Source organism: Sminthopsis crassicaudata, chromosome 4 (genome assembly GCF_048593235.1).
Source record: "Sminthopsis crassicaudata isolate SCR6 chromosome 4, ASM4859323v1, whole genome shotgun sequence".
Classification (NCBI taxonomy): Eukaryota; Metazoa; Chordata; class Mammalia; order Dasyuromorphia; family Dasyuridae; genus Sminthopsis; species Sminthopsis crassicaudata.
Window position 1 is genome coordinate 141,142,783 of NC_133620.1, and position 27,680 is coordinate 141,170,462.

The following is a 27,680-nucleotide window of genomic DNA, read 5'->3' on the forward strand; positions in this document are numbered from 1 at the left end:
AAGAAAACCAATTATATTGAAATATAGAAATGGATTGATAGATATAAAATCCATAGACCTCTAGAAGATAATCTTTAAACAGAATGAGACTTCTTCAGAATTATTTCAGTACCATTTATGCCACATAAAAACATGCATTTGTGTGTGAATACATATTCACTGTCTTCTTTGTTCTTTTTGCACATTAAGTCAATTCAACAAATGGTGCTATCCCATGAGCCATCAGTGAAATCTATAAATGAAAAAGGAGAAGCCCTTCTGGAACTGGTACCAGATGTTACTCTAAAAGATAAAATTCAGAAACTTCAAACTGATTACCAGGACCTTTGCAATGCAGGAAAGGTAAGAGAAAGCAGGAAAACTATCAGATATAATTTTATTTAACATGAAAATAAACTCCCATTTTTTTCTTTTTTTTTCTTGGTAAAGATAAGGGAGGGTTTTGCTATTTCCTTCCTCAGTAGCATCTACCTGCCCATTTTATATCATTTATATATGTATGTAATATTCAATCCAAGAAGTAGGGCTCATTTACAAACTTAATATAATTTCAAATACTTTTCTCTTTCCACTCATTTATAATGTTTTGATATTTGGAATCATCAGGAGCATGTGATGAGCCTGGAGGTAAAAGTGAAAGAACATGAAGAATATAATAATGAGCTTCAGGAAGTAGAAAAGTGGCTATTACAGATGTCTGGCAGACTGGTCACACCAGACCTCATGGAAATGAGCAGCTTAGAAACAATCACCCAGCAGCTGGCCAGTCACAAGGTATGCCCAGCGTGTGGACAGATGTGATGAGAATTCCTTCAATGATCATATGTAGACATATCTATTGGCTTCTTAAAAAAATTAAACTAACACAGGTTTGTGGGTTAAGATCACATTAGAGAGCAGATGGTCTAATTTGCTTGTTTTACAAATTTGAAAATTGAATTCATTTGAATTGTTTTTATTTTCCTTCATTTCTCTTTATTTTTTTCTTCCTTCCTTCCTTCCTTTTCTTTTTTTCCTCTTTCTTTCTTTTTTGTCTTACTGTTTAATTTAACATGGCTAAAAAGTGGTGTAGCTGAATTTTGAACCAAAGCCAAGTTTCTGATTTCTAAGTCCTATGCCCATCATACTTTTATATTGCTGTAAGCTCCAGAGTTCACTTATGTTAAAATATGCCAGAATTTGTCAAACATCATTCTTCTGACATTTCAGGTATAGAAAAAATATGATTTTCCATTATGCATTTGAATAATTCAGAATAGATTTCTTTATTTCTAAGGCACTGTTCCCTAATTTATCTGACATCATGAACAGTTTTTCAACTATGTAGGATCACAACCTTATAATTATCTTTAACTCTTCCCTCTCCCTTTATCCTTCATCTGTTAGTTTACCTGCATTATCTGAGTTTATTTCCTTTATTTTGCTATCTCCTTCCTCAATGTCATATAACTGCCAATTTTATAACATTTTATATACATATATACATATCACTGAATCCAAGAGGTAGGACTCATTTATAAATTTAATATGAAATCAAATACTTCTCTCTTCACAGTCATCTCTAGTATTTTGACATTTGGAATCACACTCCCACAAGAACCTCATTATCTTTATTTTATCCCTTTATCTTTATTTATTTATTTATCCACCCATCCACCCATTTATTTATTCATCAATCTATCTACTTATTATTCATTCATTCATTCATTCATTTATTTATTTATACATTCATTCATTTATTTGTTTGCTTGCTATCTATCTATGTATCCATTTATTCATCCACTTATTTATTAACTTATTTATTTATTTATTTATTTATTTATTTATTTATTTATTTATTTATTTATTTATTGCTGAGGCTTGGAATTAAGTGATATGCCCAGGGTCACACAAACAGTAAGTGTTAAGTGTCTGAGATCAGATTTGAACTCAGGTTCTCCTGACTTCAGGGCTGGTGCTCTATCCATTGAGCCACCTAGCTACCCCTTCCTTTACTTCTTAACTAAATTATTTTATTAAAATCTTCACTGGTCTCCCTGACTCCTGTATTTTTTCTTCTCCAATCCCGATTCAAATGACTATCTTAATAAAAATATTAAGGTATACATTTGATCATGATAATCCTGTGTTCAAAGGTCTCTACCGCAGAGGATAAAATACACCTTAACCTGGCATTTGAAAATCTCCAAAATCTGATTCCAACCCAGTTTATTTTCCAACCTCATTATATTGCAATTCACTTTATGAGCTCTCTATTTTAATAAACTGAACTATTATTTTTTTTTTCTTTAGGCCACCATGCATTCTCTTACCTTGGGCTTTTACATAAATTGTCCCTTCTGTTTGGAATTCACTTCTGTTTTGACCTATAGACATTTTTTCTTCATTTCATTCCTCATTTAGATATCATTTCTTGTAGTTTGTTTTTAAGTGTTCTGACTGAATTTTCTTTTACCACTTTTTTTTTATCTTATTCCACTTCCTTTCATTTTTATCCACATATTTGACATGTTTCCTCTACTAGACTATAAGCTTCTTGAAGAGAAAGATATGGATTTTGCATCACCTTTGTAATTCTAGTTGACTGTATATATTAAATTCTTAAATGTTTGCTAAATTTGAGACTGACATAGTCAATATTACATTGAATATGAGATATAAAGCTTTTCAGTAGAGTAAAATTAACTTATAAATACATTAATGTTTTAGATAACAGTGATAAAGGAATAATATCTCTTCTTATTAGGAACTAGTAATTTAATATATTGGGTATAGTTCTCTTAAGATTTTTGACTCACTGAAATCTAAGGCCTAAGGGAGGCTCATTATTTCCTTTAAAGAACTATTAGTCTCTGAAAAGGAGAATTTCTAGTTAAATATCCACTTTACATTCAAAAATAATAATCTAGATTGTTGGATGGTGGGTAAGGGATAAATGTGATGCCATTTATCAATGAGAAGAAAAGCATTTACAGATCATCATAGGACCATTTATTTTATTTTATTCCTAGGCTATGATGGAAGAAATTGCAGGATTTGAAGACCGTTTGAATGATCTGAAAACTAAAGGAGATCATCTGATCAATCATTGTGCAGATCAGCTTCAAGCCAAGCTTAAACAAAATGTACAAGCCCATTTACAGGGTACAAAGGATAGTTACTCTGCTATTTGCAGTACTGCACAAAGAGTAAGTTTACCAGAGTAATTTTAAATAAATATTATGAATAATTGAGAGGATTGTAATCTAATGACTTTAAAATAGTATAGATTTTATATATTTGGAATACTTTTGGTATGAATCCAGACTAAAGACAAGAAAACAGACTATACAGGGATAGTACTTACAGAGCTAGTGAGCTACCTTTTTAACTGAATTACTTAAACAATAAAATTCTAACTTCTAACTTAATTTGCTATTACTTTCCCTTACTGAGTTTATTGATTGGTTTGGCATTTCCAAACCAACCAGTGGGGTGTGTGTGTGTGTGTATGTGTGTGTGTGTGTGTGTGTGTGTGTGTGTGTATGTACATTTTATATATATTTATACCTTGTACCTCCTAGTTTTTCCATTTCCTTATAGCATTGAAAGAGTAGCTTATCCCCTTATTTAAAGTAATCATTAAATATTGAAATTTAATATATAGCTGACATTTTACTGCATACTAACAGCTACATCAAGTATAATTTTGTACATGGCATTGCTGAGTATTTCTTTAAAAAACTGACTTCATAAATGCTTTGAAAATAAATAATAAAAGAAATAGAAATGTTAGATAGATTAGATTTAGAAAAAATTTAGAAAAAAATTAAATAAGTTTATTAATTTTACTTACAATGAAATTAAATGCATTTAAGTCTGAATGTTCTACCAAAGATTGAAGATTCAATTCACCTAAATCCATCTAAAATATTAACAATAATATGTTATAAAGATAGGAGCTAATCTGTAAAGCTACAAGAAATTCATGACTATAAGCTCCTTAAGCCAATGAAATCATAAAACCTTAAAAAAAGAAAAACAAAACCAAAATTTCTCAAAGAGTCCCTTTAGCTAAATTTAGCTAAAAGGAAGAATTGTTGTTTTTGCAAAAATGACAAGAAGCTTGGAAAGAAATAGAAGTAGGAAATCAGAAGAAGCATGATACTTTTGTGAAACATTCTAATGTAATATATATATTTCCCCCCCCCCCCTGAGGCTGGGGTTAAGTGACTTGCCCAGGGTCACACAGCTAGGAAGTGTTAAGTGTCTGAGACCTGATTTGAACTCGGGTCCTCCTGAATTCAGGGCTGGTGCTCAATCCACTGTGCCACCTAGCTGCCCCCAACTGTTATATTTTTATAGTCAATGATAAAAATAATGAAATTCTCATTATATATATCTGAACAATTACAGTGAAAAAGAAATAAAAAGAACTTATGAAGATAAAAACAGGGACTTTTCTTGAAAGAATGTCATAAATTGCTAAGGATTTGAAGAGGGTCTACTGTGAAAGACAATCAAATAGATTTTAATTATTCAGAATAAAAGAGTAAGGAAAAGATTGGTCTGGTGTTTATGGAAATTAGCAGGTTAATAGAAAGAAAGATATAATTACTCTCTAATTTATTGATATGGCTGCCTTCTACAATACAGAAGATGTTTGTCAAACCAGAAAGAAAAGAATCTGGATAACAAAAAACGAATTCAAACTTTAAATATGTTAATAGTTAATGGATGCAGTCATTTTAAATGAATTCAAATCATTGGTCCCAAATTGTTCTTAAAAGAGTTTGTAGAAGTGATCTCATCCCTAAGACATGAAGTATAAAAAGACTTGAATTGTATAAGGACTGCTATGATCCTCATATAGGACAAAAATATAATTTCTTTAAACTAATATTCTTGAATGTTGTTGTTGTTTGTTGCTTAATCATTTCAATCATGTCTGACTTTTCGTGACCCCATCTGGAGCTTTCTTGACAAAGATACTAAAGTAGTTGCCATTTCCTTCTCCAGCTCATTTTACAGAAGAGCTGAAGCAAACAGGGTTAAGTGACTTGCCCAAAGTCATACAGGTAGTAAGGATCTAAGGCCAGATTCAAACTTAGAAAAAGGAGGCTTCTTGACACTAGGCCTGGCATTTTATCTACTGTACCAAGTCAACCATCAGGAAAATTCTAAAATAGATAATTAAATATTTGATGTCTGAGAATATGGGAAATAACATGATACTCACTATGTCTAGGAAGGGTCCACTAAAAAAATACTTGCCATAATTTATTTTCAAAATAAGTCACCAGGCTAGTAAGACTACCATGAATGCAGTCTATCTTGATTTCAGAAAATGTTAGTTCAATAAAAAGAGCAAGAAAATGGAAATTCAAGATAGAAGTAATTAGCATAGAATTATGCAGATTCTATATTAAATTCCAAGGAGGCATTAATATTATTGGTATTTATCTTGGATTTTTCTGCTACTGTCTTTAGAATCACAGATAATAGGGCTGGAATACACTATACACTTTAGAGGTCAGCTAGTCCAACTCCTTTATTTTACAAATAAGGAAATTGAGGCCAGGAAAGGTTAAGTGACCAGTCCAAGGTAGTAATTGGCAATCCAGATTTTGCCTTTCAGTCTTTCAACTCTGAATTTATGTCATTATCACTTAATACAGCTGCCTCCTGGTAGCAGAATGAGCCAAGTTTTTATTTGTTTGTTGAGAGGGAGATAAAGGTGTAGGGAAATGATTATAGAGCATAGAGGCAATTAGAGGGCACTAGAGAGATTCTCCAGTTATTGTCCCTTTTTTTATCCATACTATATTCTTTCAGGACACATTGCCTTCTTCTAGATAATATGTTTGTCAGTTGTTGAAGGATCTTTGAAAAAGAATTTGAACAAATCTCTCATGTAGAATGGATGATAGAATAATTAAATAAATCCCTATATAACTGGCTGAGAAATTTTCTTCTTACAGTTTTAATTAATGTATTGATGTTAACTATAAAGAAGACTTCACTGATACATAACAAGATTCTGTATTTGCCTTTATTCTGTTTGTCAGCAATTTAGATAAAAATCATAGAAAGCACTTATATCAAATTCATGCATTTTATAAAACTAAGAGGTAAAGCTAATAAATTTGATGACAGGATCAAGATTTAAAAATATCTTTGATGAGTTACAATGATAAGGTGAAACTAGACAGATTAAATTTAATGAAGATAACTAAAAGCACAGGACTTAGGGAGACCTGATTTGACCACATTGTATGTGAAAAATTCCTGAGATTTTTAGTTATGTACCAGTTCCAACTAGAGCCAGTCGTTTGACTTAGTTGCTAACAGGTTGGCATGGTCTTAGACTACTTTAATGGAAATGTAGTATCCATAATAAATCATTCCACCATGTACTTACTGGTCATATCATATCTATAGTGCTCTGTTAATTTAAGAATATTAACATCATAACTTGGGAAGAACATTAACAGAGAAGTCTGTATAATCATAATGGTGAAAGATCTAGAAACCGTGTCGTATATGGATCAGGTAGAGATATTAAGGGTACTTATTATGTAGAAGAAAAAAGGGGGAGTCATGATTACTGCCCTGAAATAATTGAAGAATTTAAGAAAGAGGAAATCATAGTTCTATGAAGTATTTTGGAATATAGAATGGATATCATTTAGTGGAAGTGTTAGGGATTTCAGATTAGTCCAAGAGCTTCTTAACTGTTAGCTATAGAAAAATGGAATGGACTACTCTGTAAAGAAAACACTAAGAAAACAGAACACTTCTCACTACCTATCAGGAATGTTGAAGAAGGAATGAGTATATGAATGAATATACTGAATAGCTTCTCAGTACCTCCCAATTTTGAAATTCTGTATTTTTAATTCTGCTTGTTTACCATTATACTCTTTGTTGTGTTGCAAGTAGGGGTAGAAATGAGGAAAGAATTGAGTGCAATGTGGTATTTTCTGTTGTAAGTTGTTACTATAGCATAAAGTGCTACAAAGTTTCTGAATATACTCTCTTCTCTTTGACTCTACAGTAAACAGTTTTGCACTAAGAAAGGCAATATCTAGTCTAAAAAAACAAAAGAGATATTTATAAATTTTTGTGATTTAAAGATATTCTAGCAAGGTTAGAAATGAAGACAGTTCATATTTAATCATCCTGCTTAATTCCAAGAGACTTTATGATTATTTTAACTCTTAAAACCTCAGTAAATCAATTGATTAATCAATAAACTATCTATTAGCACCTGCTAATATGCCTGTCACTGGAGAATTTGTATATCCTTAAGTTGCTGATACTCTATTTTTTTCCCTCTTATTTTGGCTTAGGTTTACCAGAGCTTGGAACATGAACTTCAGAAGTATGTCAGCCGGCAGGACACCTTGCAACAATGCCAGGCATGGCTTGCTACAGTTCAACCAGATTTAAAACCAAGTCCCCATCCACCTTTGAGTAGAGCAGAGGCAGTTAAGCAGGTAATATATATTTATTTAAGTAATCTGGAAAAACAAAAGCATCCCACTTATGTAATGACTTCTTTATCCTTTGTTGGATCTTCATCAAGGTCATGAGCATCAGTTGTGAATGTCCACAAAACTCTATCCTGAACCCTTTTCTTTTATCCCTCTATATTATTTAACTTGTGAATCTCAGCAGCTCCCGTGGATTCAATTGTCCTGTCTATGCAGATGATTCTCATATTTTTTTTTTTTTGTTTAGGTCTAACCTCTCTCCTGACTCAGTTTTTCCTTTCCGACTGCCTATATGATAATAAACCCAAAGTCCTATAGTAATCTTAAATTTTTCATATTTAAAACTGAAATTATTATCTCCCCTCACCTAACCCCTAACTTACCTAGTACTGGTGAAGGTTTCACCGTCCTCTCAGCCACCCAGGTTTTCAACCTATATGTCATCCTCTACTCCTCCTCTTTCTCATTATTCATATCCAATTACATTTCAAGTTCTCTTGATTTTACTTTGACAACATTTTTCATCTAAGTCTAACTTCTTTCCTCTTATACTACAGGCAGATGCAGGATCTCATCACCTCCTGCATGAATTATTGTAATAATTTCTTAATGTATCTCTTTGCTTTAAGTCTCTCCTTGCTACAGTCCATCCTATAATTAGATGTCAACTTAATTTTCCTAATGCATGGGTCTTCCCATATTATCTTCATTTTAATATATTTCAGAGTCTCCTTGTTGCCTCCTAAATCAAATATAAAAATCTTCTGTTTGGATTTTAAAATCCTCTGTTATCTGTCCCCTTCACCATCATTACCACCCAACATATTCTGATATTCAGTGACATTGGCTTCCTTACTTTTACTTGCATAACACTCTGTGTTCCAATTCCTAACTTTTTAAATTAGGTGCTTCCCACTTCTGCAAGTGACCTTTCTTCTCCTAATAATACTAGTACCTTATTTCTGTTGATATCTTCAATTTTGACTTGTCTACATCTTGTTTGTTTATAGTTTTTTATTTAAACATATTGTCTCCCTTATTAGACTCTAATTTCCTTGAGAGCAGGGACTATCTTTTGCCTTTCCTTGCCTCGTCAGTGCAGTGCCTAGCAAATACTAGTTGACTGACTGACTTTTAATTACATTCATTCTTGTCCAGCCAAAGATTTTTCCTTGTGAAAATAATGTTAACAGATTCTATCCTCCCCCAGGATTTTAAAAATATCTTTAAAATAATAACAACAAAAATTGAAGCAGATAACTTGTGCCTGTGCAGTTAATATGGTGAAAAAGTATTTGGGAAGAATTCCTTGGCTTGCCACCAGACTCAAACAGTTGTTACTGCATGACTTAGCCAGTTTTTGTTGCATTTTTAAAATTTGTTTTGTATTGTGCATGTGAGCAGATTTAAAAAAAAATGTCTTTCCTTGTAATTCACCCAGTCAGAACTTAACATTTTAGAAGAATTTGATTGTATAAATAATATTGTTCCAGATATGGATGAACATTGTTGCCTATTATAAATTCATGAAATTAATATGCCAAATGATAGTTATTCATACTAATAATAATGAAAGGATAGTTATTCATACTAGATAATAATGAAAGGAAGTGACTCTTCATTACCTTTCTCTTTTTGTTGTCTTATATTTCCTTTGCTGGATTCTCATCTGTTTCATACCCACTAACTACAAGTGAGCCACAATGCTGTATCCTGTATTGTCTTCTCATTTTCTATTTATACTCTAAAGGAGTGATCATGTTATCTCCCATGGATTCAATTATCATCTTTATGCAGATGAATCCTAGATTTATACATCCAATCTTAAGTCATTCCTGATTTCAACTCATATTATGAAAAGTTAAGAATGAATCATATCATAATGGACATTTTGAACCAAATATCCATAAGCATCTCACATTCAAAATGTAAAAAAACAGAATCAATTGTATTTTTCTCAAACTTTCCCCCTCTTCTGAATTTTCCTACTGCCATTAATAGCTGCACCATCCTTCTAATCATCCAGGTTTATCCTCAATATCAACTTCAGTTTCACTTATCATTCACACAGTTAGTCTATATCTCTAATGATTTAACAAACCTTTCCATTGCTTTATCTATAATATCCCTTATGTGTATATATATATATATATACACATATACAAATACCTATGCACATTATTTACCTAATCACAGCTCTAGTTCAGACCCTTATTACCTCAACTATACTATTTCAATAGTATATATTATATTACATATATATACTATATTATATATGTTCTATTATATATACATATACTTAATATGTATATTATATTGTTATATATATTATATATATAATATTATATATTATAGTATATACCATATATACTATAATAGTATAGTATTCCTAATTTGTCTCCCTAAAGTCTATCCTCCAGTCATTTAAGAAGCATTTAATAAGAACTTACTATATATGCCAAGCACTAGGGAATGTATAGAGAAAAACTTGCTTCCTACACTCAAGAAATTCACCTTCTAAAGGAAAAGAAAATATATACATAACTACATGCAAGAACATACATTGTAAATGGAAGGGACTTTTAGAGGAAAGATACTTGCATTGTTAAAGAGGAATGGACTGGAATAAGAAAGAGCTGAATCTTGAAGGAAGTCACAAAAGAAAGGAAAGGAGAGAAAATTCTAGGTATGGGGACAGCCAGTGAAAAGAGAAGAAAGAGAGGTATCAACTGTAGTAGGGTTTAAAGAAATTTTATCTTATAAGGGAAGAAATAAATAGAACAACAGCTAAGGGAGAAAATCCACATGTAATTTTCCAAAAGGGCAGGTTTGAGCATGTCACATCATTGGTTAGTAAGCTGTAGAGGCTCACTGTTAACCTGCAAGATCAAATACAAAAAAAAAAAAATCCCTTTGGCATTTAAAGCTTATTCAAAATGGAGATAAGATATATTTGGAACAGAGACTATGTAAGAAAGAGAGTGAAGGTGAGTGCAACAGAAGTCAGCATAGAGAAGGAGCTGGATGGTCAGGGACAAAAAAAAAAAAAATACACTTCTTTTACTCTGATCCTTGTTTTTTTTCAGGTGAAACATTTCAGAGCTCTGCAGGAACAAGCCAGAACTTACTTAGATCTTCTGTGTTCCATGTGCGATTTGTCTAACTCTTCAGTGAAAACAACAGCAAAGGACATCCAACAGACAAAACAAATGGTACAAAATGTCTACAGGACTTACACTAGTTTTAAAATTCATTTACAAAATTATGGGTTTTAATGAAATTACCTTTCTAGATGTGTCTTATTTTTGACTTGCAGTTATCCTAATGATGAAGGTTTATTTCATTTTAGAGTAAGAGATCATCACGTTACTACTAGTGAGAAATACCTGAAAAGTGATAGCAATCTGCCATGTAGAAGAATTCATATCATCTTTAGTTCTTTTTTTTAAAAAGCTGGTCAGTCATCCTTCATTTTTCTTATTTCTCTCTCCATTTCTGTTTTTCCTAATTGGTTCTGTCAGTTAGTATTCAGGGATAAAATGCTTACAAATACTTGATTTATGTTGCATATGTTTATATACATTTTATATTATTTATTTGATTTTATATTTATTTGTTAATTTTTAAAGCTTTTTATTTTCAAAATATATGCATGGATAATTTGACAATATTGACCCTTGTATAGCCTTGTATTTCAAATTTTCTCCTCTTTACCCTCTTTCCTCCCCTAGATTGCAAGCAGTCCAATATATGTTAATTCCAGTATATATAAACATATTTATACAATTCTCTTGCTGCACAAGAAAAATCAGATAAAAAAAGAAAGTAAATGAGTAAGAAAACAATGCAAGTGAACAACAACAGAAAGAGTGAGAATATTATGTTGTGATCCACATTCATTTCCCATTGCCCCTCTAATGGCTCTCTTTATCACAAGATCATACATACACTTTCAAGAAAAAAAAACTTGTTAAAATGAATCACTGGTGACTGGTTGACTAATTCTCTTGCTTTAGGTTGTTTTCAACTGTCATACAGAATCAGAAACAACTTTTATAAAAATCTAGTTTCTGGTGTATCTCTATCATCAGGAGAAATAATTCTGTGATGCTTGTTTCGAATATCTTTAAAAGATTTCATACCAGATCCATATTGGCAGAAGAAATGTTTTCTTTATTTTTCTTTATTTTATTTTATTTTTTGAGGCTGGGGTTAAGTGACTTGCCCAGGATCACACAGCTAGGAAGTGTTAAGTGTCTGAGATCATATTTGAACTCTGGTCCTCCTGAATTAAGGGCTGGTGCTCTATCCACTGCGCCACCTAGCTGCCCCCAGAAGAAATGTTTTAAATGAAAATTTTCAGCTGTTATTTTAAAAAGCAGTTAAATTTCTACCAAATATATAAAGATAAAGTTTCACCACATAAATTTCACTATTAACTTTCTTTTAATATTTTTGTGAATAGATAATTAAAACTAAAAAAACCTAGAGTATTTTGAAGACTTCTGTAATTCACTCTAGAATCATACAAATTCAATGAAATAGTAGGCATGCCAGAATTAGGAAATATGCAAATTCATATAATTTACAAAATGAGTTCTGATCCAAGCCACAATGATGAAAGCTCATCAGAACCTCAGGAGAATATTAAAAAAAAATGGACCTGCCAAATATATTGAACCGCTTAAGTAAAACTTTCTGGAGACCCAGAATTTAATGGCATCCAGTTGCTTTACTTGACAAACAGGTGAAATCTCTTCTAACTCAGTTTAGAAACGACGATCTGGAAAGCATTACTACTGCTCCCCTTATTGTTTGTCCCCTGTATTAATTATGTATAACAGAGGATGATAGAAGACATGATAAGGGATTATAGCAAGATGAAAAAGACTTCTTCCAAATCCCAAAAACTTTTTATCAGTAGGTTATGTAGATTAAAATATGACAAGATTCCAATAGCCACTTTACCAAGTTTAAGGTAATTGTCTATATCTTCACATATATTTTCACTTTTTATTGACCATTTCCAAAAGGGTAATTTTAATGAAGTTCTTTGTGTAGCTTTATATATACACATTTTATTATGTGGGTAGACTGATAGTGTATTTTACAACACGTGAAGATCTTTATATAATTGTCTTATTTTTAATGGTCTGCCTGTGCTGTTTTGTTTGTTTGTTTGTTTTTTAGTTTGAACAGAAGATAACAAATTCACAGAGTTTAACTCAGGGCTGGGAAGAGATTAAACAAATGAAGGCAGAGCTTTGGATTTATTTCCAGGATGCAGATCAACAGCTGCAGAATATGAAGAGGAGGCAGGCTGAATTGGAGTTAAATATTGCACAAAACATGGTTTTCCAAGTAAAGGTAAACAGTCAATTGTTTTTCTGTAAGGTATTATACAGGCTATTAACATGTTTTGAAAGGAGAATATCATTTTAACATGGTAATACATTCAGTGTTTTCATTCATGTAGGATTTCATGTATAGATTTCATTTACTGTAAACTCTTCATTTTACAGATGATTTGCAGAGATTTAGTGACTAATAGAGCCATTATGCAAATCAAGTTTTCTAACTTCAAATCTAAGTCCTATTCTCTTATATCATAGATCCTCTCTAAAAATATTGGTAATTAATCCTTAGATAAATTATGAAAGTATAATGGAATGAGGTCATATTTAATTTGGCTTTTAAGTTCAACAAAAGAGAAACTGAGGTGTAATTCTTGACCTATAATAAGTAGCCACAGAACTACCCACATATCACTTTACTTAACTCTTTTAAATGTGAGTTGAAATAATCTTTTAATTTTAACCTGCATTATGATTAAAATGGAAAATAAAATTATTCTAAGAAATTTATATGAATTAGAAAGTGATTATATGGCCCCAAATGTCCTTTCCAAATTGTCATTTTCCCAAAGATTCTATAGCTAATGAATATATTTATTTTAACCTTGAACAATGCTTTGAAATGCCAAAATATAAAGAAAAATGAAAAAAAAATTCTCAAAAGCATAAACTAACATTTCTACAAAACAATGGAACATACTTTTTTATGATTGTTACTAATAAATAATGTGTTGTTTTTTTCTACTAATGCTTCATAGGGAAAAAATTCATAGTAATTTGTGGGCTAATGTAGTGTAGTGTCTAGTCCTAGCAACAGTATGTTAAATAGCACTTTATACAAACAAGTCTGCCTTGGAGATCTTGGAGGATGGGGTGGGCAAACTCTGTAGCTTGCAGGGCCAAATAGTTTTGCTTTTCACATATACTGTCCTTCCTCTGCCAGGTCTACACAGGACTTCACTGTTTTCTTTGTTTGCCACTTAGTACCACTCAAATTCACACATTTAAGAAAGATGACTATTTACTTTAGAATTCAAAGGAATTGACAACATGAGTATTGCTCAGAGATATCAGCTCATAAACAAATGTGATAGTGTTAAGTTTATTCTTCATGTTATAAAATTTCTGTAGCATTTAGCCCTACTATATATCTACCATAATTATTGAATATAATGTTTTCATAGAAAAAGCAGTGCAGCATAGGGAATAGAGAGTTAGCTTTGGAGCCAGAAAGACAGGTTCCATCCTTATTCCCTGACACATCTTAGCTTTGTTACCCTAGTCAAAACATTAACATTATCAGGGCTTTAGACAAATTTATAAGTCCAGAGAATTGCAGAAAAGATCTGTGCTTCTGGAAGGAGATTTTTGTTTGTTTTGTTTTATTTATTTATTTTTGTATTTTTTTTGGTGAGTTTTGGATAGAAATTAAATAAAGGGTTCCTATCTTTTTTCCTGAATCCAGTGTCTTTGCCAAGAAAAGCCCAAATGGGTTGGACATGACTGAAAAATGACTAAATAAAAATACATTCGTGTTTCTATTTACATCTAACCATTGATTTCAGTTTCATTATATAGTGAAAAAGACTAGAATCTAATGGGGAAAAAAACCAACAAACATTAATATAAAAAGAAACAACATTTTTTTTACTATTTTTTGCATTAATCAAGGCCATTCTTATCATGTCAAAAAACACATTTCCTGAAACAAATGAGAATTTTGTGTTGTTTGATAGAGTATCTTATGTCCTTTGATTTTTATCAACCAATAATACTATTGTTTTAGTTTTCATTGGATTTAATCAGAGTTATCTATATTCTAAAAGTATTAGATATGATGTGTCAAATGGCTTAATACAAAAAACAAAAATCTGAGTTGGAATTCTTGAATGGGTCCAAAATCTATAGTTTGCAAATAGTCCTGATTTTCATACTTGTTTTCCTTACATTACAAATTCTATTGGTAATCTTTGCTGCCACAGAGTACTCTGTTGACTTCCTTGGCAATTTTCTTTGTGTCTAAATTCTGCTACCTTCTTCCTTAACTCTATCCCCACCTCACTTTGTTCTTTGTTTCATCATCATCTAATATGGTGTACCTGAAAAATGGTAGAAGTTCATTACATGCTTGTTGAAATTGATGTGGGGTGGAAAGGGGGAGAGATCCCCTCTTCTCGGAGATGTAGGTCCAAATGTAAAATAATTTGTGAACCCCAAAATCAGTGGCAAAAAGGAAGGTTTATTTTTCACTAAGAAGCTCTCTCTGAGTGGGCAAATCGCTTATGAGGAGATTTGCAAAGAATGTATTAACAGAAACTTATTTTATAAGCAGATCTTGGGGACCGGAGACAGTTTGAGCTGATTATCAGAACAAAATCTCCCAATTGAATGAAATCACTTTGAAGGCTTTTTCCAGAATTTGGAATTTCCTGAATGGGGATCCAGCTATCCCAAAAGATCAATGAGGGGTAATTTGCCTTAGAAAAGGCCCATCTGGAAAGTATGCCACCTCCTAGACTCCCTGGAGTCTGAGACCTCAAATCTCCCTTCTTTTATAGATCAACAAGTCATAGTTTCAGAGTGATTATTTTACAGATTAAAGGGGACATAGTTTCAGAGTTCAATTCCCCCCCTCCAGTCAAAATTAATTGAAGTGAATTTGACCAAATTTTCCTCCTCCATTTCTCTCAGTATCATATTTCTCATATTACATCTTTTGCTTTTTAATTTTATCTTCCCCATGGCTTGCACATAGTGTGCTTCTTTCCTCTGACACTGCCCCTACGTTGGTTTGGATCGTTTCCTCATAGTTAGATACATAGGATCATGTAATAGTCTGAGATGATCTCAACTCTCCTGACTCTAATCCATCTTCCATTTAGCAAAGAAAGTGATTTTCCTAAAGTTCAAGGCAGACTACATCACTCCCCTATTCAAAAAACTTTAGTTCCTCTGTCAATTCCAGGATCAAATAAGAAAAGCTTCATTTTGGAATTCAAAGCCCTTCATAATCTAACTTCCCCCATCTTTCCAGTCTTATGACACCTTAGAGTTCCTCCTTATCTCCCACACTCATACAATATGCAAGCTAGTGATAGTTGTTTTTCATACCAAATTCTCCATCTTCCTACTCAGGACATTTTTGCTAGCTGTTCACCATACCTGGAATGATCTCCTCTTTATCTCTATTTACTGGCTCCCTAAGCTTCCTTTAAGTTATAGCTAAATTTCTCCCTTCTATATGGAGTCTTTACTGATCCCTCTTAATTCCCTCTGTAGATTATTTCCAGATTATGCTGTATATATAGCTTGGCATCTCTCCTATTGAGATCATATTATTATATATTATTAGTATTTCATAAAAGTTTTTAAAGTGAATTTTCAAAAAAGTTACATCAAAGCATAAAATAGAATATGCTTTGCCATCTGGCTGTAGCCTACCTTGTAGATTTATTTATGCCTTCCCCATCCTTTACATACTCAGTGATCCTGTCAAACTTTCTAATCTAATGTCCCTCAACAGCAGATATATTGAATAGAATTCTATCTGCCAAGCCTGTGCTTTTGTATAGGATGCTCCCTAGGCTTATAATGTATTCCCCTCTTTCTTTTCCTTTCTTTTCTTTTTGTTTTTTGTTTCTATGAACTCCTCTTCCAATCCTCCTTCCTAGAACTTATGTTCTCTTTTACACCTTAGCTAAGGGGCCAATACTTACCTGGGACTTTTCCTGGACTTGCTCCTAATGCTTCCTGCTCTGAATTCACTAATACTTATACTGAATATACTTAATGCAAATATCTTTCTCCATAGACTGTAATATCTTGAGAGGAACAACAGTTTCATTTTTTGTTCCCAATTCTGGGTGTCTAAAACATTGCATAATACTTGTTAAATGATTGATTGAATATGTATGGTTATACTATATCTTCTGTAGATACTGAGGTAGTTGCCTACCCTTTTGTGTGTCTTGAATGTTGAACTTTGAAAATTATTTTCTTTGCTGAATATAAAATTGTTCCCTTTTCCTCAAATTTCCCCTTTGAAATATATGATTATTTGTCCTAAAATCAAAATGATGAGGTTTGTATCCCTGTGATTCCTGGTGGTGAGGAGGTTGGTGGCAATAAGAGAGTTGTCAAAATCCCCTTTTGGTTAACTGCAGGTTCAAAGTGAAAGAATTCATTTATCCTGAAATATTATATGCAAAATGAAAGTTTATTGTTGGATAGAAACTAGTTTGCAAAGAGACTGACTTCTATAGTGGCAAAGTCCTATTAGGGAAATGGAGTCTGGCTTTGAGAAGAGAATGCCTTCTCAATGGGCAGTGTCATAGCAAATTGCTTGGGCCTCTACAAAGAGTGAGTTTAAGGAAACCTGTTATATTGGGTAGCTCTTGGTCAGGGGCTGGGACAGCCTGAGCTGATCAGACCAGGATTCCTCAATTGAATGAGAATTTAGAATTTCAAAAAGATCAATGGGAGTTGATTAACCCTTGAATAGTATTGCTTCTCTCATCTTGAGAAGATGGGCCCTCTCTCTAAACTCCTTGGAGCCTGGAAGATCCTGATCCCTCAGTTCAAAAAGGAGACACAATTTTAATTTTAAAAGGAACAGTTTCAGTAAAGAAAACACAGTTTCAGAATGATAATCTTAAAGGGAACACAGCTTCAGTAAAGAGAACAGTTTCCCTCCCACTTCAAAACAATGCCTTTCTAGACTCTTCTGATTAATTTTCTGATTATAAACAGAAATTGTTTTATCTAGTAAATGGTGACCTTTATATATTATATTTTGTATTATGGGTTTAATTATTTTCATTAATGTAATGTTTCAGGCCCTTCTGAATCTATAATTCATCTATTTAATAAGCAAATATTTGAAATTAATTTTACCTCTTTATACTTCAGGAATTTGTTAAGAAGCTACAATCCAAACAGGCAGCCATAACAGCTGTTACTGAAAAAGTGAATAAGCTAACACAAGGGCAAGAATCGCCTGAACACAAGGAAATAAATCATTTAAGTAATCAATGGATAGATCTCTGCCTACAGACCAACAATCTACTTTTGCAAAGAGAAGAAGACCTTCAGAGGACAAGAGATTACCATGACTGTATGAATGTGGTTGAAGTTTTCTTAGAGAAATTTACAAAAGAGTGGGACAAGTTGGCCAGGTAAAGAAGGTCTTCTTCAGGATAAGATTAAAAGGTTTTACAAAATAGAATCAAATTCTTATCTTAGTTAAGAACTTTTTTTTTAAATATTTGTTTGTTTTGATGTCCTTTGTTTCAGATCTAGTTTGTCCTCCCCCCTCCTCAAGCAACTTGGATATTCATCATTTTAGCCCATTTGCTACAACCTAGTATAGCTCAGCCTTTCCCAAATCAAGCTTTATTTTTGTACTTCCATCTTTTATTGTCATTTATTGTTTCAGTGACTAACTCCTTGTGAACAATTTTATTTCTGAGCTTTGGTATAATTAGGTTTGCTCTGACTGGTCAATAAAGAATTTTGCCATGGGGAAAAAAATCCAGTCTCGGTTTCCCTGGTAGCTAAGATTATGGTTTTCCTCTACCAGAATGCAGCATGATTTTTTAATCTTACATTGAGAGAAGGGATGTTTTAATATAACATGATTCCTGCATTCAATCAAGTTTTTTTTAATTGCTATAATTTGCAAAGAAGCATATGGTATAGAAAGAAAGATAAAGCAGTTTTTGACTTCATGAAGCTTAGGGATTCACTCTGGCTGCATCACCTGGACCAAGATGCTTTTTGTTGTAATTTTATCATCCTATGTTTCTCTTTCTCTCTAGAGGAGTAAGTACAATGCCTGGCTCACAGTTTCCCTGTTTATTCTTACATAAGTTCACATGTCAAAGTGAAACAAAACAGTATAGTGGAAAGAGCACTGACTCTAATATCAGAGGATACAGATTCAAATTCTCCCTCTAATGCCTAGTATTTGGTCATTTAGCTTCTTTAGACTTCATTTTCCTCAGTTGTAAGAGAAAATAGAGGGTTAAACTAAATACCTTTAAGGTCCCTTATAAGTCCAAAATCCATGGTTTAATTTTAAACAATGAATCCAGAATCTCCAGCTGCTGAAAGAACATCTCCACTGGAAAGTTCCAGTTATACTTCATCCCCGTATTTGCACAGATAGTGTTTTGGGGAAAGATAATAAATTACTATTTCTTTTTGTGTTTTCATTATTTCTGTGATTATCACTACCATTCACCAAAATACTGCAATTGCAATCTTGATGTTATCATGTGTGTGTTTACACATACATATAAACAAATAGATGTATATATACATATATGTATATATGTATATATATACTATATATTCATACATATATACATGGATAGAACATATTATATTTATGTTTAAACTATATGTACAGTATATAGAAGCTACATTGACCTCAGTTTCTCAGCTTTCTCATCGCTTACCAAGTGTATTTTCTCTATTCTTTTTTTTATTTTTTTAATTTTTTTTTGCATATACCACTTGCTCTTTATTCCCACAGCCATTACTTTAGTATAGAATTTAATTATCACTCATCTGTATCACTACAATTGTCTCCTAATGGGCTCTTCCCTCTGTTTTCTACCCTTACCTCTGCATTCTATCCTCTTATGTGATAGAGTTTTAGTATTCCTTATATAGAAATCTCTGTTCAAAATGTTGTAATGGCATCCTATTTTCTCCTAGGTGAAGTTCAAACTCTTCTGCTTCACTTTAGGAATCTCCACTGCTTTGCCAAACTTAATTTAGTAAAATACTACCCTTCCTGACTCTTGGACCATTCACAGTTTCCTGAATATACTTTGGTCTTTGCTTTCCTACATCTTGCTTATACTCTAATATTTGGAAGGTTCTTTTTCACTGTTCCCTTAAATTATTGAATTCCTACCTATCCTTCACAATACATTTTTTTATTTGTTTGCTGGGTTAATTGAGGTTACATGACCCAGGATTGCATAGCTAGGAAGTGTTAAGTGTCTGAGGTTACATTTGAACTCAGGTCCTCCTGACTTCAGGGATGGTGCTCTATCCACTGTGCCAACTAGCTGCCCCTTTACCTATACTTTTTCAAGGCTCAGTCTAAATTCCAATTTCTCTTTATTGCTTTAACTGGTAATAAGTTTTTCCTTTTCAGACCTTAAAAATCACTTTGTTTCAGAAATTTCTGAGTTTTTTGTTTGTTTGTTGTTTGTTTGTTTGTTTTTGTTATCTTTCTTTTTGTCCTATACTTTTAATGACTATTAAGCTCTATGTGGTCAGGGATTTTGTATTATCTATATTTTAATCTTCTCAGTCCTTAGCACCATGCTCTGTACAATTAAATATTTAATAAATATTTATCAAATTCATCTGAACTGAACACAGCGTACACAAAGGCGAATAGTATGAAATTAGACTGGAGAAACACATTTAACTGAGAGCATGGAAAACTTTTGAATAATTGTCAAAAGGCAATCAAATGGCCCACTTTAAAGTTATTTATTATACTATTTTATTTTCAAGAATTAAACATATATAATTGGAAGAAATAATAATATAAAACTATTTGACCTGAATATGAAAGTTCTTAGATACTGCATAAGTATACTTATCTGATTGTACATTTGCCATTTTATTTGCAGATCAGATGCTGAGAGTACAACTGTGCACCTTGAGTCTTTGAAAAAGTTAACATTGGCATTGCAAGAAAAAAAGCATATTATAGAAGACCTAAAAGACCAGAAGCAGAAAATGATAGATCACTTGAATCTAGATGACAAAGAATTAGTCAAAGAACAGACGAGCCATTTTGAACAACGTTGGTTTCAGCTTGAAGATCTTGTTAAGAGAAAAATCCAATTGTCAGTCACAACTTTAGAGGAGCTAAATTTAGTGCAATCCAGATTTCAGGAGCTAATGGAGTGGACTGAAGAGCAACAGCCTGGCATAGTTGAAGCACTGAAGCAGAGCCCTCCCCCAGAGCTAGCTCAGAATTTGCTTATGGATCATCTTGCCATTTGCAGTGAACTAGAGTCTAAACAGATGATCTTAAAATCACTCATCAAGGATGCTGACAGAGTGATGGTTGATTTAGGCCTCAATGAAAGACACCAAATCCAGAAGGTACTCTCTGATGCACAATGTCATGTCACTTGCCTCAGTGATTTGGTGGGTCAAAGAAGAAAACACTTAAATAAGGCATTATCTGAGAAGACCCAGTTCCTTATGGCAGTTTTTCAGGCTAGCAGTCAAATTCAACAGCATGAAAGAAAGATCATGTTCCATGAACACATTTGCTTATTGCCAGATGATGTTAGTAAGCAGGTCAAGACTTGTAAGAGTGCACAAGCCAGCTTAAGAACCTATCAACATGAAGTCACTGGTCTTTGGGCTCAAGGGCGTGATTTAATGAAGGAAGCAACAGATCAAGAAAAGAATGAAGTATTAAGCAAGCTTCAGGAACTCCAGGGCATCTATGACACTGTTTTACAGAAGTGTAGCCAGAGGTTACAAGAATTGGAAAAGAATTTGGTTTCTAGGAAGCATTTTAAGGAGGATTTTGATAAAACTTGTCATTGGCTGAAACAAGCAGATATCATTACATTTCCTGAAATAAATTTAATGAATGGTAGTAATGAGCTTTATGCCCAGTTGGCAAAATACCAGTGCCTTCTTGAACAATCTCCTGAATTTGAAAACCTTCTGCTGACTCTCCAAAGAACTGGACAAGCAATTTTGCCGTCACTTAATGAGATGGACCATTCCTACCTCGATGAAAAGCTGAATTCTTTGCCCCAGCAATTTAATGTTGTTGTGGCCCTGGCTAAAGATAAGTTCTACAAGGTACAAGAAGCTATCCTTGCTCGGAAAGAATATTCCTCCTTGATTGAATTGACTTCCCAATCTCTAAGTGATCTGGAAGAACAGTTTGTAAATATGAACAAAGTCCCCACTATTCTGTCAACCCAAGAAGCCTTGTCTCTTCAGGAAGCTTGCAGAGTTCTTCTTGGAGAAATTTTAAGTATTGGGGCAGCAGTAGATGAGCTAAACCAAAAAAAGGAGGGTTTTCGTAGCACAGGTCAGCCATGGCAGCCAGATGAGATGCTCAAGCTTGTTACTCTGTATCACAAGCTGAAAAGACAAACAGAACAAAGGGTTAATTTATTAGAAGACATTTCAAATGCTTATCAGGAATATGAAGAAATGTGCCATCAGCTAAAAAAACAGCTGGAAGTTGTAAAGAAAGAGCAAACAAAAGTGAATGAGGAAACTCTTCCTGCAGAAGAAAAACTGAAAACTTACCATTCACTGGCAGGAAGCCTTCAAGATTCAGGAATCCTTCTTAAGAGAGTAACTGAACATCTTGAAGACCTTTCTCCAAATCTTGACCCCTTGGCTTATGAGAAGGCAAATCAACAGGTTAAGGCATGGCAAGAAGATCTCACATCACTGACTTCAGGCATTAGTGAGACAGTAATGGAATGTGAAAGTCGACTGGTTCAAAGCATAGATTTTCAGACTGAAATCTGCCGCTCACTTGATTGGCTAAGACATGTGAAAGCAGAACTTAATGGAACAATATGCTTAGATATGAAACTTCAGAGTATCCAAGAGGAAATCCGAAAGGTTCAGATTCATCAAGAAGAGGTTCAGTCGAGCCTCAGAATAATGAATGCACTGAGTAGTAAAGAAAAGGAAAAATTTTTGAAAGCAAAGGAACTAATTTCTGCTGACTTAGAAAATACCCTCGCTGAACTCTCTGAACTAGATGATGAAGTTCAGGAAGCCATACGAACTAGACAGGTCAGTATATTATGTTATATGTACTATATGTGTTGGATGCAGATGTTTATGTGTTAAGCTTCCATTTGATATTTCTTTTCAGAAGCTTTGTATGGATCATTAGAAATATCCTGATTAAAAATGTACTTTATAATTAGATTTGTATGTCTCTGAGAGGGGAAAGTTGAGGTCTGCCACTAATATAATGTTACAATTTCCTTCTATAACTTATTTGATTTTTTCTTTAAGAATTTGAATGCTATGTGGTTTGGTGCCTTTATATTTAGTAGTGATATTACTTCTTTGTCTATGGTACTTTAAACAAAATGTAGTTTTCCCACTTATTTCTTTTAATTAGGTCTATTTTTGCATTTGCTTTGTCTGAAATTCTGCTTGCTATCCTTGCCATTTTTTAACTTCAGCTAAAGCACAATAAATTCTGCTCCAATCCTTTATTTTAATTCTTTGTGGATATTTGTTTCAAGAGGGTTTATGTAAACAACATATTGTGAATTCTAGTTTCTGATCCATTCTGCTATCAATTTCCCTTTTATAGGTGAACTCATCACATTCACACTCTTGATTACTGATTATTCATTTCAATATATATCATTTATTTATTTTTTTTTCTTTTTTCCCCTCTTTTTAATCCTGTCCTTTTGAGGGGAAGTTTGAATTCAAGACTTTCAATCTTGATTCTAATCTATCCATTGAGCCACCTGCACATATAAACACAATTGGCCTATTTTTTTCTGCTTAAGTGAACTAGGTCTTTTCCTAAAATTCTGAGCACATTATTTCAAGCATTGACCACAATTAATTTTGGCAAGCCTTAAAAGTGCTCTGCAATTTTCTAATTCATTAATTTATTTTCACTAATAATATTGAACCTCCTGATGTTGGGTCTATTTTAGAATCACACAACTCCCCAATTAGAAACAAACTAGAAGTTTAACCAAACCTGGTTTTTTTTTATTTGAAAAATAAATTGTAAAGCCTTTAATTTTTTTTTTTTTTTTTTTGGTTAACATTAGGTCACTGGACAAGAGATTAAGGCACACTATACAAAGTCTGGAATCTACTCATTTCTAGAATAATTTTGTCATACACCTAGCTGCATTAGTACAGGACTCTTCTTTACTACCTTTTCACTGCAGGACAATTTCTCTATACCCCTTCAGAATAATAGCTCTCAAAGAAATTGTGAAATTTGATTAAATGATCTCTAAATCCTATGATGGTTTAGCTTTTAATTCCTATTGCCTGTCAACACCACTTCCTAACCTCGTTATCTCGTTTTACCCTCATTTTTTGTTTCATTTTATAAATCTGCCTTTAAAGCTTTTTTTTTTAAGAGACTTGGTTTTTGTAAGCATTGCCAAGCATTAAAAGCATTATTTTTTTTTTTTCAAATTGGCCAACAAGCTAACCACAATGAATTGTTGAACATGGTCTTCCCTTCTTCATTTCATCAGCTTTTATCTAAGATTTATGGCACTGCTTCCTTTTTAGGGATTATTTTTGTATTATCAGTACATGTAAAAAACATATCCTGTTCAAAAGACAGTTATGGTTGTTTGAAGTTGTTGGAAAATTAACTTATAGATTGTTGAATGATTCATATATTCTAAAGTTTATCTTGTTGCATATTATGGAATCACCCAAGTATATCAGTGATGTTATAATAGAGTCTTATCCAGTTTAACTGTGTCATTATTTATTCTTAAATCATTTTCTTTATCTGCAATTATTGTTTTTATAGGCTACATTGACTAAAGTATATAAATTGTGTCAGAAATACTACCAAGTATTTCAGACAGCAAAAGACTGGCTTGAGGATGCTCAAGAGTTATTACAGATGGCAGGCAGTGGATTGGATGTAGAGGGCTCAGAGGAAAACCTAAGAAGCCACATGGAATTTTTCAGCACTGAAAATGAGTTCCATAGTCATCTGGCAGAACTTCAAGGTTTGCTTTCTAAACTAGAACCATTTATCAAAACCATTGGAAAAGAAGAACTGCTGCAGAAAGTGACTTCCTTAGATGAAAAGGGCAAGAAAGTCATTCAGGAATCCCAAATTCAATTAGACCTATTGCAAAGGTATTTCTTTATTTTCTTTCTTTCTTTCTTTATTCTGAAGGGGTATATTTGTGTGTGTGTGTGTGTGTGTGTGTGTGTGTGTGTGTGTGTGTTTGTGTTTTAATTTTGAATGATGAGAATTTTTGCAGTGGAAATAGGAGTAGAATAATTACATATATTAGCATCCATTTTTACCCAAAGTTCTTTTGGCATTTTTATATATAATTAAAGACAGAGCTCTGCATAGTAATATGTGATTACATATTATTTATTCTTGTCAATGATTTATTAGTATTGCATTTTTCCCCTCTAAGATGTGCAACTCAATGGCAAGATTACCAGAAATCAAGAGAGGAGGTTATTGAATTAATGAATGAGGCTGAAAAGAAACTATCTGAGTTTTCTGTATCCAAAGCTGCTTCTAGTTGTGGAGCAGAAGAAAAATTGCTCGACCACAAGGTAAGGTTGGCATTATGTAATTTTAGTGGGCTTTTTCAAGTAAAACTATCGAAAAAGTTCATTTTAAACCTTGTTTCATTTTCATCCAAGCCCCATAAATGATAATAATATATCTTGAATAGTTTTTCAATTAACAGTAAGTAACTATCATCAGTCATTAGGATTCTCCATCTGAAATACTTTTCCATGATTTATAAATAAAGGCACTTCTGTGATTTTTCTAAGAAAGCATAATGACATGGTATGCTTTTGGAAGGCATGGCAAGTCAGAAGGTACTAAACAAATGCTGATTGCTGGTGATGGTAAAGAATGATTCATACCAACTAAATAAATTAAAAACAACAACTCTAAGTTGTTTTACAGCAGTCTCAATAAAGTCTGAATCTGAATGAGGCTCTATATCCGATCCTGTTCACTTATTTTTATACAACTAGTTAAAATATGGACAATAAGACATTTCAAATATTGGAGTGAAAGTCACTTTTCATAGATAAGACCGTTCTCCACTTAAAAATGTATCTTATTCTAAGTAACTTTTTTTTTTTTTAAATCAAGAAAGATTTCTTGTAACTTTCTGTAACCTCGAGATCTTTTTTAAACCTAGGGAATATCTTTCTGTGGAAAAGTATAGACCCTTTAGCACTTACCTCACTCAGAACATTCTAAGAATTAAAATTTGGTAACATTTATTGATGTATCAGAAAAAAAAAAAACCCTCCCCATTTTTCTTTTATTGTTTCAGTCATTAGTATCTCTAGTGAGCTCTTTCCATGAGAGGATTATAGCCCTAGAAGAAAAGGCTTCTCAGTTAGAAAAAAATGGAAATGATGCCAGCAAGGCAACAATCAGCAGGTCAATGACTACAGTCTGGCAACGCTGGACACGCATTCGTGCTGTAGCTCAGGACCAGGAGAAGATTCTGGAGGATGCAGTGGATGAATGGAAAAGCTTCAATAGCAAGGTAATTATTTTTAGTGTATTAGGGATCACGAGGTTTAGACCAAACCCTTAGATCCAGTGAGATTACACAACTTATTCAGAATAAAAATTGTAATCTTTATCTTTTGACTCCAACACTTTTAGTAAATGGAAAGAGTTTTGTTTTTGTTTTTGTTTTTGTTTTTTTAGTTGGGTTATTTTTACTGTTTTAAATTTATGCACAAAAGAAACACATATGGTGAAAAATACATAATTTTATCCAAATTGAGAGCCAGTCTAACGTCAGAAAATATTAGGCAAAATTACATCTGTAAAGCTTTCACATGGAATGTATAGGTAAATAGACTTTTTGCCTTTTGTCTTCTCTAGCTGGCTCCAAAAGAGTGTAAAGTATTCAGATTAACTAAGGAAACATGAAACATAGATCATTGCAGTCTGAATAGTTAAATTATTTGTCAAGTTTTCTCTAACCCCAAAATAAATCAATGTTTCCAGATAAAAATTCAAAATCACTCCATTCAGTTTTTGCTAGCAGTATTTCCAAGAATAATTTTGACTACCCTATATCATTGATAACTCCTGGCTGGTTATTTTGAGATTAGAGCATGTTACCTAAAATGACAAGGAATTGCTCCTCCCTCATGCCAATTATGGTTTGGTATTTATATCCTCCAGGCTTAAAAGATTACACAATTATTCTTAAACTGGCCAAATGTGTCATTGACATGTTTATTAGAATGGCTGGAGCAGAAATTAGGGGTAAAATTGCCTTTATTTGAATGCTTGCTCATCTTGGATTTTCAATAATTTCTTTTGTGACATAAACTTTTATATGCATCTTTAGGTTCAAAAAGCCACTGAAATGATAGATCAGCTACAAGAAAATTTACCTGGAAGCTCAGCAGAGAAAGCTTCAAAAACAGAACTCGTGGCACTCCTTGAATATCATGACACATTTATTCTTGAAGTGGAACAGCAGCAAGCAGCCTTAGGTGTGCTGAAGCAACAGGCACTGAACATGCTACATGATGGAGAAGTCGAGTCATCTCCTGAAGAAGAGCTACCTATTATTCAAGAAATCACAGCAATGCAAGATAGATGTTTTAAGTAAGCATTCAGTCTTTCCATTATAGAATGACATAAGAACATATGAAAAAAAATAAGATTGGGTTTTAAAAATCTCTAAGATCTCACACACAGTGTTTTGTACATTATATGAATGGCTAAATGAATGAAAAGGTATTTGCAATTAACTTAATGTGCAAAGCCCTAGAGATTAGAAAGGCATCACAACCCCTGATCTAAATGAGCAAACATATAGGAGGGTTCCACTGAAAGGCAGGTACAAGGGCTAATAATTCTTAGTATGCAGTAGAAAAACAGAAGATGAGTATACAGTTATTTCCATCAATATCAGTTCTAATCCTGATGTTGAACCACTTGATGTTATCAAGGATTTTCCTGTATTTTTTATATGTGATATTGCTGAGAAAATGAGAAATACAGCTATCAGGTTATTTCTTTACAATAATTGGTCCATTTGACAATAGCTTCATGGACTGGGCTAGCATCTGCATC

The 27,680-nt window shown here is 32.9% G+C and overlaps 1 protein-coding gene across 21 annotated transcripts in view; it reads left to right on the top strand.

Annotated features, from left to right (window-relative positions):
- The window catches only part of SYNE1 (spectrin repeat containing nuclear envelope protein 1), a 571,419-nt gene that overhangs the window by 347,606 nt on the left and 196,133 nt on the right, over positions 1 to 27,680 (top strand). For all 21 annotated transcript variants that reach the window (XM_074309511.1, XM_074309493.1, XM_074309505.1 and 18 more), the window contains 12 exons: positions 190 to 342; positions 607 to 774; positions 3,012 to 3,188; positions 7,332 to 7,478; positions 10,562 to 10,687; positions 12,666 to 12,842; positions 17,738 to 18,003; positions 20,485 to 22,645; positions 24,387 to 24,724; positions 25,018 to 25,162; positions 25,906 to 26,124; positions 26,947 to 27,209. In XM_074309511.1, coding sequence (XP_074165612.1) covers positions 190 to 342; positions 607 to 774; positions 3,012 to 3,188; positions 7,332 to 7,478; positions 10,562 to 10,687; positions 12,666 to 12,842; positions 17,738 to 18,003; positions 20,485 to 22,645; positions 24,387 to 24,724; positions 25,018 to 25,162; positions 25,906 to 26,124; positions 26,947 to 27,209 — 4,340 coding nt within the window. The remainder of the gene's footprint in view (positions 1 to 189; positions 343 to 606; positions 775 to 3,011; positions 3,189 to 7,331; positions 7,479 to 10,561; positions 10,688 to 12,665; positions 12,843 to 17,737; positions 18,004 to 20,484; positions 22,646 to 24,386; positions 24,725 to 25,017; positions 25,163 to 25,905; positions 26,125 to 26,946; positions 27,210 to 27,680) is intronic.